At 45.0% G+C, this 19,883-nt stretch overlaps 1 protein-coding gene across 7 annotated transcripts in view; it reads right to left on the bottom strand.

Annotated features, from left to right (window-relative positions):
* OPCML (opioid binding protein/cell adhesion molecule like) overlaps positions 1 to 19,883 on the bottom strand; it is a 1,045,970-nt gene that overhangs the window by 473,915 nt on the left and 552,172 nt on the right. For 3 of the 7 annotated variants that reach the window (XM_045555649.1, XM_045555650.1, XM_045555652.1), the window contains exon 1: positions 6,825 to 7,026. The exons of 1 other annotated variant lie outside the window; for it this stretch is intronic. In XM_045555649.1, the coding sequence (XP_045411605.1) occupies positions 6,825 to 6,991 (167 nt within the window). In that variant the 5' untranslated portion in view covers positions 6,992 to 7,026. Of the gene's footprint in view, positions 1 to 6,824; positions 7,667 to 19,883 lie in introns of those variants that run through there. 3 more of the 7 variants (XM_045555647.1, XM_045555648.1, XM_045555651.1) reach the window with 2 other exon arrangements.

The following is a 19,883-nucleotide window of genomic DNA, read 5'->3' as shown; positions in this document are numbered from 1 at the left end:
CAAGGGGCCTGGTTATTTTGCCTTAGTCTACAGGCCCTTTGAGGCACTACTGTACATGCTGCGGGAGGTCCCATGACAGGATAATACAACACTTAGGACAGGTTCAAAGCCAAGAGCGCCAGTGCTCCCCATGACAGTGCGTGGGACCCTCTCCCCCGGGGGCTGCCATGTTGTGCAGTGTCTGCAGCGTGCACCGTTTCCAGCCCCCGGAGGGAGACCCGTGTCCACAAGGGCAATCACGCACCACGAAGCATGGAGAGGCTGGTGGGAGGACAGCAGACAGCGACAGCCCTCCACGGAAACCCCGATTGCCTGACCTTGGGTCCAGCATGCGTCCAGGGAACAGAAAGGGTGCCTTTTTTTTTTTTTTTCCCTGCTTGTAACACTCGGAAATTTTCTCTGTTCTCTCTATCTGGGAGGGACATACTATAAAATTGAGAGGAAGCAGAAAGAAAGGTCTCCTAGGAACTAATGTGGACTCTGACACAAAATAACCATGTGACCGAAGGCAAGTGCTTTAACTTTTCTAAACCTCAATCCTCTACACTGTTAATTGGGATTGTAATAGTCTGAAAATTACATGAAATGGTAGGTAATTGATGTGGCATCTGACACACAGTAAATCCTGTACAATAGGAGTTTTTGTTTGTGCTAAAAGCATCCCCTCCTCCTCTGGGCTCTTGCAAATTTTAGTAAAGGGTCTGTGGCATTATCCTGTAAGGAGAGTAAGGCAAAGCTCAAACACTTTCTCTAACCTTCCCCATCAGGAAAACCACACACAGATCTAGGCTGGGTAGTGCTGAGCTGCTTAGACATTATAGATTCAATTTTCACTTAAAAAAAAATACACCAAGGTCTAAAAACAGTAAGTAGGTGTCATTTATTGGCACATAGGAGGGGACTGAGAATGGACCTACATGAAAAGAATGAAGCTTCTCCCTAATACCCATTCCATGCAAACTTTAGCTCCAATTCAACTATGCACAACTTCAACAAGAGCGACTTCTTCCAGGACAAACAATAAACAAACAAACCTGAAATAATCTGATGTTATCTTGTCAGTATTTAAAAAAAAAAATCAGGAAAGGTTAACACTTGATTCCTAACTTAATAGGCAATGCAAATTTCTGCCAGCCCTAAAGATGTCTTGGACCTTAATTCCCTCGTCTCATCTCATGACTTTGAAGGCTGCTGCACATTAATAATAAGTAATTTTAAAAGTCCTCCCCTGGGAAGGTCAAATGAGACCTATTTGACTCTTCCTCTCCACTGCATCTCACTGCCTGATCCCATCAGATCTGCAGCAACTGCCGGCCAGGCCCGCTCTCCAGCCCCCTAGCGCCTGCGCACAGGAAGCAGGCCAAGGGCAGACTCCGTTTTCAGAAGCTAGAAGGGAGGGAAATGAAAGACAGAACTAAAACAAACCCAACGGCTAAATTTACTTTAAAAGGTTAAATAATTACCCAAAGGACTTAGCTAAGAGCTGCTGAGTTTTCCAGAATGTTCAGAAAGCCATGGGGCACGTATCTTAAATGCTTTAAAACGTCTTCTCCCATCCCCTGCTTTGGAGTGTGGGCCTGGGGTGTGTGTGTTGGGGCTGTGTTTGCCCATGTCCAGTCAGGGATACAAGGGAATGTCATGGAGCCAAGCTAACCTGCTCTGCCAGATTCTGCAGCCAAGACCCAACCACCCAACCGGGGAAACACCAACTTCTCAGGCAAATGCCCCCCTGCCTTCTTGCTCTGGTATCTCCTTGAGCCTGTAACAAGGCAAACCTCTGCAGAGGCAGCTCACCTTCAGATGTGTTGCTCTACTGCTGCTAAGAAGACGCTTCTTGTTGTCTTGCCCCCAGGGACAGTGAAGACTTTTGCATACTTTCAGATCAGACTGCAGTCATTGGTGGATTCAACTGTCCCCTCTGGCAAGCAATTTAAGTGGAATCCAAAAATCCCTCAGGCCTGCAAGATCTCTAACCAACTGCTGTGCCTGAATGTCCCAGGATCATATTTTAAGAGAACAAAATCCTTTAGATATAAGCATTTCATTGCTGCATAGGTAATAACACATTAGAAGAGGTTGGGTCCCATTCAGATGGATTAACGCATTCAATCAATACTTATTTTTTTAATCCATAGTATCCAACAAAATATCTGTACTCAATACATAAGACATGGCTCCTAGGCCCCAGGAGCCCACAGTCTACCCATAATCATACATGAAAAAACAACCCATAGTGTGTATCTGTTAGAACAGAGGTCTGTAGCAGGAGTTACTGGAACTCAGATGTGGGTAATTCTTGATCGCATGCGACAAGCAGGATGCTGAGTGGAATTGGGAAGAGACTCACACGTTTCAAAGGTGTGTATGTGGGGGGGGTATAGAAAGGAGAAGATGGGGCAGATGGAAGTGGAAAAGATTGGGAGTATTGTCAGTTGTTAGTGAGGAGTTCCATTTAGTACCAGTAACAACTTGCATGTACGTGTTGCTTTATAGTTAACAGAACGGCACCTGATAACACAGACCAGGGGGATATTGTCTCCACGTGTACACAACTGAGCTGAAGTGCTCAAGGTCATGTAGGTAGTAGGAGGGATAAGAATCAAACCCAGGTACCCAAGCTGCTGAGCACAGCACTTTCTAGAGCATTAATGTAGCTGTCCATTTGCACATGTGGGGGAGGCGCTTCTCTGGAAAGTAGGGACACTGGACACCAACCTTGCTCAAGGTTCTAGGGCTGGAAGGGGATTTTGGAGCAGTGGTTCTCAACTCTGACTCCACATTAGAAATACTGGAAAAGAAGTTGTAAATGCCCATAGCCATGCCCGACCCCAAAGATTTTTATTTGTTTGGTCTGGGAGCCTGGCATTGGAATTTTTAAAAAGTGTCCCAGGTAACTCCAACCAGGTTAGTGCCACCACTTGAGAGGTCCTTAAAGGAACCTGCACCTGCTTGAGTGTCTTTTTATTTCTTCATCTTCCCAGACCAAGAGCAAAGCCTTTGCACTTACACAGCCCTATTCAGTGTAGGCAACTGAAACACTGAAATGCAAAAATCATGCATTTGTTTTGAAAAACCTAACGGCTACTCTAAATTTTCCAATTTACACAAAAGGAAGAGCTGCTAATGGTAAGTGCAAAGTACGGAAAATCTCGGAGGAGGCAAACAACAGAACATTGTCTTTGGGAACTCCACTGCCCTGATGCTTTGGCGAAATCCCACTGCTCAGATTATTCCTTGGCAGTAGTTAAACCTCAAATACTCGGTTCGGAATGGATTAACTACAACCTCCAAATGCAAATGCAGGGACACTTTAGAAAAGAGCCATTAAGCATAATCCCAGATCAGCAAGCCTAGATCAACAAAAGTGATTATCCTGCTGTTAAAACACAAACAAAAAACCCAGTATGTTGATGGGAACTTCTCCCATTGAGTGGGATGGTTACATCAACAATCTCTACCTCTATCCCACCACAGTCCCTCAAAATGTCCACAGATGATGTAGACCCCCAGAGGAACTAAAGCAAATCTAGAGGAGATTGAAGCCCACTAAGAAAGCACAAACACAGTTATCCATTCAGCTGAGATGGCTTAACAGACACTAATGGACCATGCTGAGGATCCTGGACTCCTTTCCTGATAGAGGCATTGATTCAGACACAGGACTTCTAGATACTTGTCATATCTAATCTAATGGAAAGGCACAGAACATTTTTAACCCAACAGCAGATAATTGTAATGAAATGATTCTGGCCAAGAGGGCCCATTTGTAATAATGAATTCAAATCAGATTCATGGAAGCTATAATTCAACCCTAGTGAATAGCACCTTCATTTTCCATATCATCTCTCTCCCAAGAAGGCAAAATAACTCAATATTCAAATAATTATTTTTACTTTTCAAGTAGCCCTATGAAGTAGTTATGAGGGAGATAATATTGCCTCACTTATATAAAATGAGTTTCATCCATGTTCAAAACTTCAGTGTCATCTTTGGCACATCACTTCCTAATATCCCTCAGTGCAATCAAAGACCTGTCACAACAAAACTGATATCCCAAAGAAAGGAAATCACTCTTCTCTAAGCTGGGTAATTTTTCATTGGAAAATTTGAAGGCAAACCCAGGTTTCTTGACTCCCTTGCTTTTTCAACTAGGTCTTTGGTCTCCTTCTGTGACTTCATTCAAGATTTAGAAACAGACTTAAGATAATTTGATCCAGGGCAATCACATTTGAAAAGGATTTTTGTGGCTGATAGGCACAGGTATCATTCAATTTTTCTGATCCATTCTGAACATTTGATGCATTTGGAACACTAAATTTCCAAGTAATGAATTCCCAATGAATGTCTTTAAGGAGACCAAAGAATAGCCACATTTAAAAATTATATATTTTTTAAAAGCTAAAGACATCACCAAATAAACATGGTCCATTTATCTGAAGTTGAGACTAGGGACTTCTGGAAACTGGAAACCTAGACTCTCCCTCAGTGTACCGACAAACAAGTTCTTTGTTAAGATGGTCACATAACTGTTAGCCAATAAAGCAAAAGAATGTGGAAAACAAAAGAAGAGAGATTGGGTTGGGACACACAGAAATTTACAGCAGACGTTTGTGTTCTTTTAAGAAACATGGTGATAGTAATGAAATCATAACATTAAAAAATAAGGGAATTATAAAAATTAAGTGATAAAAAGGAAAAAGGAACAAGAGAATGAATAACCGGCCAAAGTATACACGATGGGAGCATCGGATAAAAATGAAGGGAGAACGTAATAAAAGAGAAGACCACACAGGTTAAAGAAAGAGGATATGAAGAGATTAAAACATGGACAATGTCTTAAATTTGTCTATTCCAGGGCAAATGTACAAATGAGAGGCAAAATCAACATAAGATGTGCTTACTTTAAAAATTAGAGCATGCAATCAGGTGACAGGTAACAGTTATACTCGAACATGTAAGTGAACATGTAAGTTGTTGTGTTTTTTCCATAAAGAACAAAAAGCAACTATTCAGCTTTTCTTGTTTTATTCCCATGCCCATTCCCAAGCCCAGCTGCTAAACATTAGAATTGAAGATCATGAAAACAGGCCAGCAGCTAATAAAAGAAATGGTAGATCAAAGCTGGCCCTCTGCTGGTGGAATCTTCTTATTGCATCTCAGAAAACAGAAAGCTCCAGTTTTTAAGTTTCTGGTTTAATTTTTAGGGGTGGGAAGAGGACAGAGGACTTTGGAAAATTTAGCACTGAGATCTATACAGAGATGGACCTCTTTGCCCCCAGTAATAGGTGAGAAGATAAAGAGGTACGTGGCAGCGTCGACATCCCAGTGCACTACTGACAATTACCAACATTTCCTCGTGGTTAACATGCATTACAGCCCATGTGCTACTCATGTCTTTCAGCCAACCGGGCCACTGTAAATATGTATCCCACAGGTCATTTCTCAGGGAGCCAACACCCAGACCTTCTTTGAAGGACCGAAGTAGGAACTCTAGTTTGGGCAGGTGGAGGGGTGCCCACGTGGCCAGGAAGACTTTTGCCTCATGCCGTCTGGGAGAAGCGTCTCTAACCTCCTTTTTCTCTATCTTCTGTATGCACCCAAACAACAGCAGACAGGGTTCTGGGACCCATTCTTTAGCTCTAAAGAAGATCCAACTAAGAACCGTGCAAAGTGACAAGAATCCAACCTTAACCCTTGTGCTTAGGAAAAGAATATTAGTGCCCCAGATGCCTTTCTTTCTTTCCCCAGGGAGAGGCTTGTCTAGATGTGGGGAGAGTTCCACCAGGAAAGCCCAAGCAAGAACAGGAAGAACTCTCACTCTCATTCTCTCCTTGGAGAAGCCAGGCATTTCGGCTGCAGAATCTGGGTCAGAATGTTTTATTTTCACCATAACCATCAAAGTCATAGGCAGGGCAAATGCATTCACCCTGTGTACACTGTGAGACATAGTTAAGCTGGGACGTCCCTGAATCTGTCTCCTAGGACCAGAACTGCCTCATTAAAGGGATAAAAGATGATATCTGCTGAGCTGGTGGAAAGTGGTGGCTGCATTTTTATTAAAGTCTCTGCTGCAGCAGGCCCAGTCCCCAAAGGTTCATATTCCAAGAATCTCCACCCTTCTGCCTGGAGCATGTAAGTGATTCTCTGTAACTCATTAAATTAAAACAAAAAGCTTTCCTATTGTGCTTTTCACACAGGACTGATGTCGTTGCATAAAAGCTACATGTTTCCTCTCCTTGGCCTCAGTCTGCAAAAATAAAACGGCGCTCATAATTTATAGTAGAGGCCCCAGGAGCATCACTCTGGGCTGGCACCAGTGCTGGGTCTTGCGCAAACTCTTAACGGCCGTGGCCTGGCACTGGTCATCCAGAGCCCTAAATTCCAGGTGTATCTCTGATGAGGGCTAGCCTGCCGGTCCTGGGAGTGATCCCACCTCATCACACACCTTGTGGCCTGTGAAAGAGCACCCACGGATCTTAGGCTAATCCCCCAGTATTTCAACTCCTGGACTGTCATGTTCTCATCTTGGTGCCCACGCAAGAGTGAATCTAGCATGTCATGGCCTCACCGATCCATGGAGTCCCAAGAGTGCACCTCAGTGTTTACTCATAAGCACCTGGACCAGAAAAGCTGGAGCAAATGACAGACCTGTCCAGGAGCATGGGTGTCAACAGCCACAGTGTGCAAGTGGGCATCTTTCAGGCCTGCGGAAGGCCGTCTCACACGCTCCAACGCCCCACGGAGCCTTCCGTTCTCTCTCCCTCACCCCTCCCCAGGACCCGTATCCGAGGGGCTCGGTCCCCCGCTGAAGGACAGCTCCCTACCTGAGGGTGGCGCTCTCCCCCTGCCGGACCGTCACGTTGTCCATAGCTTTGGGGAAGGTGGCATCTCCGCTGCGCACGGGCACTCCTGTGGGTACAAGGAACAGCAGCCTGAGAGACACGACCACGAGGCACTTCCAGGGCAGGAACAGGTTCCCACAGACCCCCATCCTCGACAGGCACAACTTCCCCGAACTCCGGCAGCGGCACGGTCCTTGTCCCCGCCCCGCACACCAGCCGGTCTCAGGAAGTGGTGTGGGGAGAAAGGAAAGTGATAGAGCACGCCAGAAGCAGAAAGGAGGAAGGAGAAGAAAAGAGTCCAGGCTCTCCGGAGTCTAATAATTCTTCCTCGAATCCTGCCTCAGCTTTCCAGCCTAGCAGAACCAGATGCCCCCTCCTGCATCCAAAAAGAGCTTTCTCGACGCTCCCCTGGGGAGGAGGGAGGCAGCCAGGAAGGGAGAGGAGGAAGGAAGGTGCGGGGATGAAGGTCACAGATTGCGCTTTCTCTGCCTCTCTCTTCAAGACGCTACTTTAAGATTCAGTTGGGCACGTTCTGCAGAGGTCTGGCATCAAAAGTTTATAACCCAAAGAAGAAGGCAAGTGTCTCTGACATAAAGGAGATGTCATAAAAAGCTGCTGCTTCAAGGAGAGGAGAAAATGTTTTATTAGATCACACATATGTATAGAAATATTTATAAACCAGCCCCAAGTCGCGCATCTGGAGCCCAAAGGAGGTAAAAAGTTCCAGGCGGGGAGCACAGCCGGCGCGGCGCAGGATCCTCCGGTCGGTGGCCGTCCTCCCGCAGCCCGGTCGGCGCCTCGCCGCCAGCCCGCGGAGCGCCGCCCGGCGCAGGCTCGGGGCGCGGGGGAGCTGGGCGGACGGCGGCCCCCGCCTCCTCCGGGGACGCGGCACGGGACGCGGGGACGCGCGGACGCCACGCTCAGCGGCCGCCCCCGGCCTCCGCGCCGCCTTCCTCCCGGGAGCAGCCCCGACGCGCGCGGGCCCCGACCGCCGGGGTTGTCATGGCAGCAGCTCCATCCCTGACCGCCACTTTCTCCCGGAGCCGCCTCGGAGCGAGCGGGCGGGCTCGGACTGCGCGCTCATCCCGGCGGGCGGGCGCGGGGCGCGGGCGCCCACCTTAACCCCCGCCGCGCCCGCCCGGCCTGGGCACCTCACCCGGCTCCGCTCTCCCCCTGGCACCCGAGCAAGCCGAGAGAACGCTGCGCCCCCTCTCAGTGGCTTCCCCGGGTGTAGGGGTAGGGTGAGGGGAGTGGGGAGGAGGAGGCGAGGGCGGGAGAGGGAGTTCTGGGGAAAGCAGCAAATTGAAAACTGACACCGGCACCTTCCCTCCCCGCATGCCATGCCTATGCAGAAGTTGCCAAACCCCGCCCTGGAGAACTGAACTACATTCTGAAGCCAGGCAGCCCAACCCAGCCTGCATGTCCCCCCTCCGCCACGGTTCTCCCCCAGCCAAGCTACAGTCCCATGTGGCAGAGCTGTCTCCTGTACAAAAAGATGGAATGAGCTTCCCTCTCTGATGACCTGCCTCGGAAATACTTATGCCTCTCCACTGCATGCCTATTTCCCAAACTGGCAAATCTTAATTTCTTCTTACAACATGACATGCAAAATAGTCCCCATCCTACCCCGTGCTTATTATCCATGTATCTTATTGTCGTAAAAAGCAAGAGCTTGGAAAAACACATGGAGATCCTAAAAAGTATTAGGACCGATCTTCATAAAATCCATCTGCAGCTTTATGGTTATATAAAGTGGCACCATAATGGTGTCTTGTGAGGGGACTTGTGATATTGTGATTAGAGCCCAGCCTCCCCGTTTTTGGGGGCTCTGATTCATTTCTTTCAGCTCTAAACCCAAGAGCTCCAGCTTTTCTTGGGCCTGTCACGATGCTTTCTCCTGCTGCCCCTGGCAGGAGCTTCCCCTTACGGCATGACTCTCTTGTATCCTAATTTAATGGTTGCTATGTGCATCTGCTCTACTGTATTCTTTCTCAAAGCCTTTTGTTAAATTGGACTGTGCTCTGCACAATTGGCAAATGAAATTTAATTCAAAAATAAGCATTAAGCTCTTATCATTTATTACCTTAGTTGCTGAAGGATACAAAAGCATACTACCTGCTCTCAGCTCTGAAGGACTGAGCGCAAATAAATACTGCCCCATTTCCTCTTGTAAAATGGTTAGTCCACGTATATTTTTACGTCTCAAATTTTTAATTAGAACATCTTACCTAGAAGAGAGAATACTTATCACTAGTCATATCAGCTGTAGTGAAAATACATGTAGTCATGCATTGCTTAACGAAGGGATACATTCATTTTAAGAAATGCGTGGCTAGGTGATGTCACCATTATGTGAATATCATGGAATATATTTACTTACACAAACTGAGAAGGCACAGCCTACTACACACCTGGGTTATGTGGTACAGCCTATTGCTCCCAGGCTACAAACCTGCACAGCATGTTGCTGTACTGAATACTGTAGGCAATTGTAACACGATGGTAAGTGTTTGTGTACCTAAACATAGAATAGGTACAGTAAAAATACTGTATAAAATATAAAAAAATGTACATCTATATAAGGCACTTACCATGAATGGAGCTTGCAGGACTGGAAGTTGCTCTGGGTGAGTCAGTGAGTTAAATGAGCGAATGTAAAAGCCTAGGACATTACTGTACACTAGTGTAGACTTTGTAAACAATGTACACTTAGAGTACATTAAATGTATTGAAGAATATTTTTCTTCAATAATAGATTAGCTTACTATAACTTTTTACTTTATCGCTTTTTAACTTTTTGACACTTTTGTAATAACATTTAGTTGTTATTACCTTGTACAGGCATACAAAAATATTCTCTTTCTTTATATCCTTATTCTATAAGCTTTTTTCTCTTTTTAAAATTATGTCTATATTTTACTTTTTAAAATTCTTTTGCTAAAAACTAAGACACAAACACACACATTAGCCTAGGCCTACTCAGGGTCAGGATTATCAATATCGCTGCCTTCCAAATCCATGTCTTGTCCCACTGGAAGGTCTTCAAAGGCAATAACATGCATAGAGCTGTCATCTCCTGTGATAACAACTCCTTCTGCTGTAATGTCTCCTGAAGGACCTGCCTGAGGCTATTTTACAGCTAACTTTCTTTAAAAGTATTAATAGAAGGAGTATACTCTAAAACAACAATAAAAAGTATATTATAGTGAATATATGAACCAGTAATAGTTGTTTTTATCACTATCAAGTATTATGAACTGTACATAATTACATGTACTATACTTTTACGAACTGGCAACCCAGTTGGTTTGTTCACGCCAGCATCACCCCAAGCATGAGAGTAATGCGGTGCACTGTGACTTTATGGTGGCTGCAGCATCACTAGGCAATGGGAATTTTTCAGCTCCATTATGATTTCTTGGAACCACTGTTGTACATGTGGTCTATCACTGATCAGAATGTCATTACATGGCACATTATTGTATTAGATCCTTTCTAGAAAGCAGATAGAATGAAGGCAGAAGCGAGGCCCAACACTCATCTCTGAGCTCCTGGGCTGCAAGGCTGAGGGGGGTGACGATGCAGAGAGGAGAGGCTGAGGGCTCAGGGAACAGCCCCTCTGCTTAGTTTGGGATCCTCCATCAGTTCTAATGACACATCTTTTCCCAAGACTTGAGTGTACCTGGGTTTTGTGTGTACATATTGTACATAACCTTCTCAACTCTGTGACACTCTTGACCAGTATTACCAGACTGGGAAGGTTCTTTTCCATGCTCTGACGTGTGTGATGCTGAGAACATGAGGCTGGGCTTATGATGCTCTTCAGTTACAGAGTTTGGCTCTTGAACACGGTAGGGGTGGCCGTGGAGCTGGGTCAGGATGCCACACACGTCAGACAGCTCCTGCTGCTTGGTTATAGGGTGTTCAGATTCCATCACCTCCTCCTGAACCTGCTGGCTTTATTCCTTCTCAGATGAAAATAGGGACAGTTGCTAAATCAGCTCATGAAGATTGCTTGAGACAGGAAGAGTTATCAGGGGAGAAAAGAAAGCATAAAAGAGCATGAGCTTCCAAGCAGGAAAAGAATGGCTGAGATAAGTAAAGAAGAAAAGCAGAGATAGGTTGACACGAGGTGTAAACTTTCTTAATAATATATGATAAGTACTTCTCTTGCAAAGGCATAAACCAAGTATCTCATTTTTTGCAGGGCTGGCTCCCTGCAATATAAGGAATCTGAAATCCTATGTCTATTCCCTTCTGTAAGACTGGTTAACTCAATATTTATGAGTGAATAAATAGGCTGAACTCAAGGGCTAGCAAATCAGAAAAATAACTGCAAAGGTCTGATCTTTATGCTAATCTATGTCAGTCTACAATTTTATGGGGGAGATTTCATTCACCTGTAAGGGATTGCTATGGACCAGTTTGTCCAGTTATAGAGTATAAGGCTAAAACCAAATTAAAATTGGAAAAAGAAAAAGAGTTGAGGCTCACAATGAACAAAGACTGAAAAGTTTATGTCATAAATTTCCTAAGAAGTGCCTAGCTGAGTCCCATGATAGGGTGGCCCCTAGTTAAACCCTCTTAGATATGTGAAAACATATATAAAGAAAAAATTAGCATAATGACTAAGAGTATAGATTGAGTATCCCTTACTTGAAATGCTTGAGACCAGAAGTGTTTCAGATTTTGGATTATTTTGAATGCTGGAGTATTTTCATTATACTTACTGGTTGAGCATCCCAAATTCCAAAATCTAAAATCCAAAATGCTCCAATGAGCACTTCCTTTGAGCATCATGTAGGTACTCCAAAAGTTTCAGATTTCGAAGGTTGTAATCAGATTTTTGGATCTGGGATGCTCAACTCGTAGTAGTTCTGAAGTTGGACGGTCTGTTCAGGTACTGACTCCTCATCTCTCCAGTTGCATAACTGGTATGAATAATACCCATCTTTCCTACCTTACAAGGTTTGGGGGTGTTTTGAAATGTACCCAGAATTTTGTTTTAATCACAGATGGGAAGATGATAAACACAGAGACAACTCCTTTTAAAGAAGAGTTTATTACGTACAATTCCCCAAATGAGGAGACATGCCATGCAGGGCCACATGGGAAATCACCAGGGTTGGCCAGGAGGAGGAGTGAGAAGGCACAGGGCCCTTGCTGTGGTTTCCATGGCAAGACATCAGCAAGGCAGAGCAGCCAAACATGAGCAAGCTAGGATTGTACCATTTGAATATTTTTGTCAGGCTTGGGGCTATAGGGGTGGTTTCTCGTTGTCTTATACCTGGCCCTGAGGTGATTTAGGGAAAGGGCAATATTGGCTTGGGTGTGAGAGCTAGATAAAGAGGGGTATGGGGTCTGGATTGATTGCTTTGCATGCAAAGGGCAGGCTCATAGGCAAGTTGTTTACTACCTGTATGAATTAGCTAGTCCTAAGAGGGGCAGTCTCTCCAGGATTAGCAAGGCCTTGAGATGTGAAAGCATTATAAAATACAGAGAATAAAAAACTTGACTGATATAGGAGCAATTAATGAGATAATGCATGCAACATATCACCAAAGGACTTGGCACATCAGAAAATGTAATAATCATAAATGATGGTTATACAGCAAAACTCCATTTTCATGTGATAACAATTTGTGACATGTAAAAAGATGTGAATGAAAGGCCATAAATGCCCTACGTACAAACTAGAGCTTTGACTCAGGCATACAGAAGTCTTGTTTTTTATGACAATTTGTAACAGAAAATGCAAAGTTGGGTCCAGATTACAGGCCTGTAGTGATCATAAGACAAAAAGACCACTGGGTAGTTGGAGAGAAGCTATTATGAGCACGCTTGAGAACAGGGATTCTTGTCAGAAGGAATTGTCTCAAGCAGGAGAAACGAAGAGTGGAGAAGGTAGACAATGAGCTGTGAAGGACCCTGGGGACCTCCAGTGCAGAATACGGTGACTCTAGCAACTTGAAACTGACAGGAAGTATCTGCAACCTGGAGATGATAGAATGGCCCAGAGAAGCTGGGGGGAGTATAAGGCAAGCCATAAGGCAAGCCACCTGGGAAAAACACCTGTAAGTAGCCTAACTGCATTTTTTTTTTCATTTCAAATTGGTTTAAATGAGATCATGTGCCCATAGCATTCCTTGTTACGTGCAGACTATGCCTGGTGAAGGAACCCAGGGCATGCCGCCAAAGAGTTAACTCCTGGCAGAAGCAGATGAGCAAAGACACACAGGACTCATCTCACATGGACCACTCGCCATCATGGGAAAAGGAAATGAGGGAGAAGGCAGGCCTGGTGGGGCAGCAGCTAGACAATTGTCCTGGCTACCAGAGCTGACTGCTGACTACCAGTTGTGGGCACCATGCTGCAGCTGCTTTGGGTGTGGGTGAGTCTAACTGGCACCGTGGGCTGCGAGAACAGCTTGCCTACGGCATGACATCACCTGCCTCATATTCCTTGGCAAAGCACCCTCACGCAGAGGGGATAACCAAGACGCATGATCAGAGAAACAAACCAGCAAAGAAAATGATAGAAACTCTTAACGATTTTCACTTACTCACTGATTCATTCATTCGCTAATTCCATAACATGTGCTGCCTGTCAGTGTTATGTCGGGCACCATTCTGGGCACTGGAGATGCCGTGCGTGGTCAACGAGAAGATCAGGTTTCTTGTGTGCTTCCCTGCAAGGTACGTGAGTAGTGTTGAAGCGCAGGGGAAAGAGATCACAAAAATAAAATAAGCAAATTCACATATTTAGATTGTGCTATGTGCTATAAGTAAAGAAAAATATTAAAAAGTTGGATGGCATGGGAGAGTAACAAATCAGTCAGGGGGAGCCCCTTTGAAAGGTAGCGCTTGAGCCGAGCCCTGGCGGCCAGCCCAGGGAGGGCTGGAGCCAGCGGCAGGTGCTGTGGAGACAATGGCAGAGGGGCCAAGCGAGACCTAGGGGCAGAGGCAGGCTCCATCACACTGGGCCTCAGAGGCCCAGTTTTAGAGTTTATTCTAAGCACAGTGCAATATTTTTGGAAAACTTTCAGCAGGTGACAGGATGTAATTGGTAAAATTCTGCAAATCACTTGACTGGTGTGCAGAGAATGGATTGCAGGGATGTAGAGTGGAAGCAGGAAGCATGTCAGGAGTAGAATAGGCCAGAAGTGAGGGCCGTGGCAAAGAGGAGAGAGAATAACGAAAGGCAAGGGGTGAATTTTGGAAGAATAGTAGCTAGGATTTCCTGAGAGTTGGGATGCTGGCACAGAGAAAAAGAAAGGACTTGGGGGTGATTTTGTTAAATAACTGGGTTGTACAATTTCCCACAATGGGGATGACTCCAGAAGAAATATGCTTAGGGAGGCAGGGGTTGGAAGAGTAATGAATGAGCTCTGATTAAGTTGTGAAGCTGCTAATTCTGCAACAGCCAAATGGAAATGTTGGGACAACGGTGGGAGAAGAGTCTGGGACCTACCACAGAGGATGCGGGACAACACTATTGTCTCATCACAACCTGCTTTCCCGCTTACAGTTTAAAAAAAAAAGTAGTAAAACTCTGCTGTGTGCATTTTTTGGAGGGGGGCATATTATTCATGGAGTCATTGCCCTGGATCTAGAGGCTACCCTCTTTGTTTGTAATTTAGAAATAGGTTCTTTCATCCTGCCTTGTAGGTGCTAACCTATTCCACTCCATTTAAACTGTCCTTTAATATCTCTTCCCTGCTTGGTCACATCTCATCTGCCGACAGGAGATTCTGACATTGTTTGGGGATGAGGCATGAAGTTGTCAACTATGTATTTAAGAAAACAAGTGTATGCTGTTCACTTACCCTTAATGTAAGTTGAGGGACCTGGGTTTAAGACCTTCGTCTGTCTATTTTAACTTCCCTGCTGTGATCTAGATCGCTGCAAGCCTGTGTTTTATAGAGCAGTGGCTGAGCCCGGAGCAAGCACACTGCAGTCAGACATCGGCTTGAGTGTGGAGTCCCACCTCTGCAGCTCACCGTCCCTGGGACCTTACACGAACTCCTTGTCTTTACTCATCTTCAGCTTCCATTTCTGCCGATGGAGACTGTGATAGCGATGCATTGGTAGGATATTTGTTAAGTGTTTGTCTTAGTCAGCTCAGGCTGCTGTAACAAAATACCACAGACTAAAATGACTTAACGGGAATTTGTGTTCTCGCAGTTCCCCAGGCTGGACGTCTGAGATCAGGGTGCCAACAGGGATGTGTTCTGATGAGGGCTCTCTTCCTGGCCTCAGACAGCCACCTTCTTGCTGTGTGTTCACATGGTGGGGAAAGAGAGCTCTCTCTTCCTGTTCTTATAAGGCCACTGACTCTATAGGATTAGGACCCCATCCTTATAAACTCATTTAACTTAAATCACCTCCTAAAAGTGCTATCTCCAAATAGGATCACACTGGCGGCTACAGCTTCAGCACATGAATTTGGGGAAACACAGTTCAGCCTACATCGGCGTTAAATGAAATACTGCATGTCCAGTAATTGGCTTCCTGCCTGGCGCTCAGCATGCACTCAATAAATGCTAGTTCTTATTACTCACAGAAAGAGGCCTAATTCCCCATTGTCACAGATTTCTTCTCTGAAGCATCTCTGCGGGCAGATACATTGTACAGAGCAGGGCAGAAAGATTCCCAACGTGTCCAAAGGCTTTGTGTGTGTGATGTGGGAAACAGGACAAGTGTTTCTCTGATTTTGAAGAAGAGTCAATTTTAGAATTAGAAGTCCCCTAGAGATGAAAGGTTTATGTGGTTATTAGCAAGCATCTGTTTTACCCTGGAGGAGCTGCCTCGATGAGGACAGCTATTGGGGATTTTGGGATCCCACAGAAATATCTGAATTTATCTAATGAAATTTGTATCCAGTTATAAAAGCAATTTCAAACTGTGTGTTATTCATAAATAAGGAAAACTTACAGCTTGTGTTTATCAGAGAGAAGATTGTACCCAGCTGCTCTGTGTGTGCACGAGGAACAAACACAAAGTAAGAAGCCTGCATTGGATGTGTGTTTATATGACAGAAACCTACCTAAGTCATAGGGACCCAGTGGAGTGGGGTGGCTTAGTCTGAAGGCGTGACTATCTTGGGGCCCTCAGGACATGGAGCTGTCATGAACATGAACGTGAAAGCTGTTGCTAGTGTGTTAAGAATTGTCTGGAGCTTCCATTTGTAGGCCAAGGAAGTTACAAGAAAGGGAATCTCATGCCAGAATATAACACTTTGTAGGAGACACAGGAAAGTCCTCTATAAAGCCCAAAGCAATCCCCAGGCAATAGCTGCCCCCACAATCAATGCAAGACATCCACGAGGACCTTCGTCACTCATCCTCTATTTGCACTCTTCCAAAGGAGGCCAATGTGTTAATACAGTCAATGGTTTTCCTAGTCAGCTGCTGACCTAAGGTTAGAATTCAGGCCGGTTAAATCCTAACCTTTTCCTCTTTTCTATCACAGACCACATCACATCCTTTCCAACATAGGACAGATTTACCTGGACTGGTGGAAAGAACCACCATTGGTCATAAATTAGAAAGCCTGGCTTCAAACCCCAGCTCTGCCACTTACGAGTGTGGTGATCTCTGGCAAAGGACTTATCTGCTGAGCTTGTGTCTCCTCATCTGTAAACAGTGCTAATAACGCTTCCTCACGGGGTCGCTTGGGAGCATGATGACACATGTGAAACCTCCCATCACAGCGCCCGCCACATGGCAGCTCTCAATGACGGTGAACATTTCCTCTTCTGCATCCTTAATGCCAAAAGTATGAAGTTGACAAAACCAAAACAAGACAAAACAACAAAAATAACCAAATGGAGAAACAAAAACAACAATAACAACTAAAAGTAAGCAAACCAACAGAAAAGCATAAGGCACAAAAGACTGGCATTGTAAAAACATCTGTGAGGTTCCTCAAGACTTGGAGAGTGGCCTACTGATGGCTGTAGAATCCACTTGCTGTAACATCAGCCCCTTATCCTACTCTCTTTCCATCTAAGTTTCTGTGTGTGCTGTGTGCGTGTGAACTCTCTCTCTCTCTCATTAGAATTGCAGGGTGTTTATTTTGCCCGTCTCTGACTCCTCTGCCACAGTCTAGAGCCTGGCACAGAGAAAGTACGCAGCAAATATTTGTTGCAGTTGCATGACAGAACTGACATCCACTCTCCACAGTTTGCAAAAGGTTGGTGAAGCTGACAGCCAAGTACCCAATGCCATCACCACTAATGGACTCTCCTAGTAACTCTCTTCTTTCCTCCCTCATCCCCAAGTGCCTCAGCGGTGGGAAAACACAAAGCCTCAACTGCATTAAAGCAGCTCACTCTAGAAAGGCTGGAGACCCCTATAAAGGGGCCAGTTTCCACAAGCCACACCATAAAATCAGCCTCATTACTTTATAGTCACACCTCATATAGTTCTATAAATCAAATAACCAAAACCATTATATTGAGACCTACATGCCATCAAATGTGTTTTCTAAATGTTCACTAGTGTTATTACAGTCTTACCCTCCACCTCCAATCTCACTCTAGTCTCTAAGGGGAAGACTACGCCAAGTGGAGAATGGATTCTAACTCCCTGAGGAACCCAAAGTGTAGAGGAGAGGATGCCCATTAGGGCTGGACTTGCCGACGTCTGGACCTGCCACCTAAGACCTGGGGACCCGGAACAATGGACCAGACATCTCTGAGCTCATGTATCCCCATTGGTTAGATGCGAAAAACAATGCTTTCATATTTCTTTAAAGAACTGAGTGAGTTTTATGTAAGATACCTTGGAGAGAGCTTGGGCGCTCTGATGCTGCTTCATCCGAGCTCTAGCCCCTTTCTTCTAAAACGAGTCTGATCTCTCCGGATCTTAGAGAGGAACTAGAACTTGTGTTTTTTGTTGTTGTTGTTTTATTTCAGCCTATTACGGGGGTACAAATGTTTAGGTTACATATATTGCATTTGCCCCACCTGAGTTTGTGTTTTTTATCAATATTGGTTACTTGGAACCTTATCTCACTTGCCAGACTTTTTTAGTATTGTTCATTTATTTCATTTATTTTGTTGACTGATTCATTACTTCGTTCGATCTTCCTTCTTTTAATTTTTTTTTTTACCAACATTCATGGAACATCTAGGCACTTTGCCAGGCCTGGGGCTACAAAGAACATGGTATGCCACCTGCCCTCAAGGAGTTTATAGTCCAGTAGGAGAAATAACTCTATAGTGCCATATGATAAGATTTAAAATAGGAATATGTACAGAATGCTACAGGATCTTCGAATCGGGCCGTCTAAGTTAGACTAGGGCTCGTGGAAAGCTGTTCAAAGGAAGAGACTCCTGCGTTGACTTTGAAAGACTGAGCAGGATTTAGACTGCCACTTAGTTTCTGATTTTGGCAACGGAGTGGGTGATGTTACCAATCACAGAAACGTAGTAAGAGTAGTTGGTACTGAGTGGAGGGCAGGGTGCTAAATGTTGAACTCGAGGTGCTGGTGAAACATGCAAGTAAAAATACTCTGTTGGCATTTGGAAATTTAGGTTTCGAGCCTGAGAAAGAGACCATGTTTACAGTTATAGATTTTGGAATAATCTTCGTGTGAATGGAGCTGAAGCCCTGAGTGCTGACGAAGTCACTGAGTAAGAGCCGTGGAGTGAAAAGAAACCGAGCGACAAGTGTGAATTCCGGGCAACGCGAGCGCCAGGGCGCACGAGGACTCGCGGGGAGCCCCGGGGAGCGGCCAGGAAAGCGGAAGGACGCTCAGGAGTCGGCGACCGCACAGCAGGCAGGGGGGAGAACCGTAAGAGGAAAAGAGTGGCTAGCAGTGCCAAATATTACAGAATTCGGGCCGGCAGGGGATGGGCAAGCATGCCCTTGACCTGGCACGGCGGAGGGCACTGGGGAGTTTCGCAGGTGCTACCTTGCAGCTGAGGCCGCAGCACAGGTGAGGCGGCGCTGAGCCGAGGAGAGGGCGGAACCCAGGAGTGGAGAACGAACACACCTTGGCCCCGGCTGTCACCCGCGAGAGAATGAGAAGGGAGGAAGGCTGGGCTCCCACGGCACAGAGTGGAAAGTCTGGGGGATGCTTTACACTGTTTAGCTTTACTTCATCTTCAGCATGAGAGACTTGAATATTTTTATGTTTCTGAAGATAGAGTTCCTTGAAGGTGTTGTAGAGCTACCTATGCTGTGCTCATCAGAGAATTTTGTGCATTGTTGATCACACACACACACACACACACACACATATAGCATGAATGGTTTCAGGACATAACTTCCATCTCTGGACCCACTCGGGCAGACCAATCAACCAACATTTAAAAAATAATAATGGTTTTCATCATCATCCTTCTCCTCCTCCTACCAGGTGCCCAGACACTAGGACACACACCTGACAGATGACATGTACTGTAATCTTTCTAATACCTCTATAAGGAAAGTATTATTATTTAATAAGAAATCAATGCATAGAGAAGAAGGATTATTCCTAGTTATATCTAGGGATACAATATAGGAAATGCTATTTTTTTCCTGGTTCACCTCAAGGATCATTGTTCTAGTACCAGCACCCACAACAGTTCCTGCATGTAGTAGGTTTTCAATAAATATGTATTCAATTAATAATAAAATATTTATTTATCTCTAACCCACGCCCTCCAATCTCAGATATATTATATTAATAGCTATTCAAGATTCACATACCAAATATTAAATAACCAAAGATATTTGTCCTTATTTGGACATTGGAAGAGATTTTATTGGTAGCAATTTAGCTTGAGGCAAAAAAAGAACAAGAATCAGAGTAGTTCAATTTGCATCACTCCAAAATCCCTGTGCCCGTGTACTGCTAATGTTGGAACACACCATTATTTATACTGTGAGAAGTTAATCACGGTGGGAAAGCAGGTGGCGGCAGCACCACATGGCCCACAATGAAGATGGGCTCCAGGTATTGGGATTCTAATCAATAAAACATAGCCAGATTAACTGGAAACATAGCTTGTGGTTTACATAATTATGATGATCTGTGGTAACTTGGCTT

This window comes from Lemur catta, chromosome 7 (genome assembly GCF_020740605.2).
Source record: "Lemur catta isolate mLemCat1 chromosome 7, mLemCat1.pri, whole genome shotgun sequence".
Classification (NCBI taxonomy): Eukaryota; Metazoa; Chordata; class Mammalia; order Primates; family Lemuridae; genus Lemur; species Lemur catta.
This window is presented reverse-complemented; position numbering and strand designations above follow the sequence as displayed.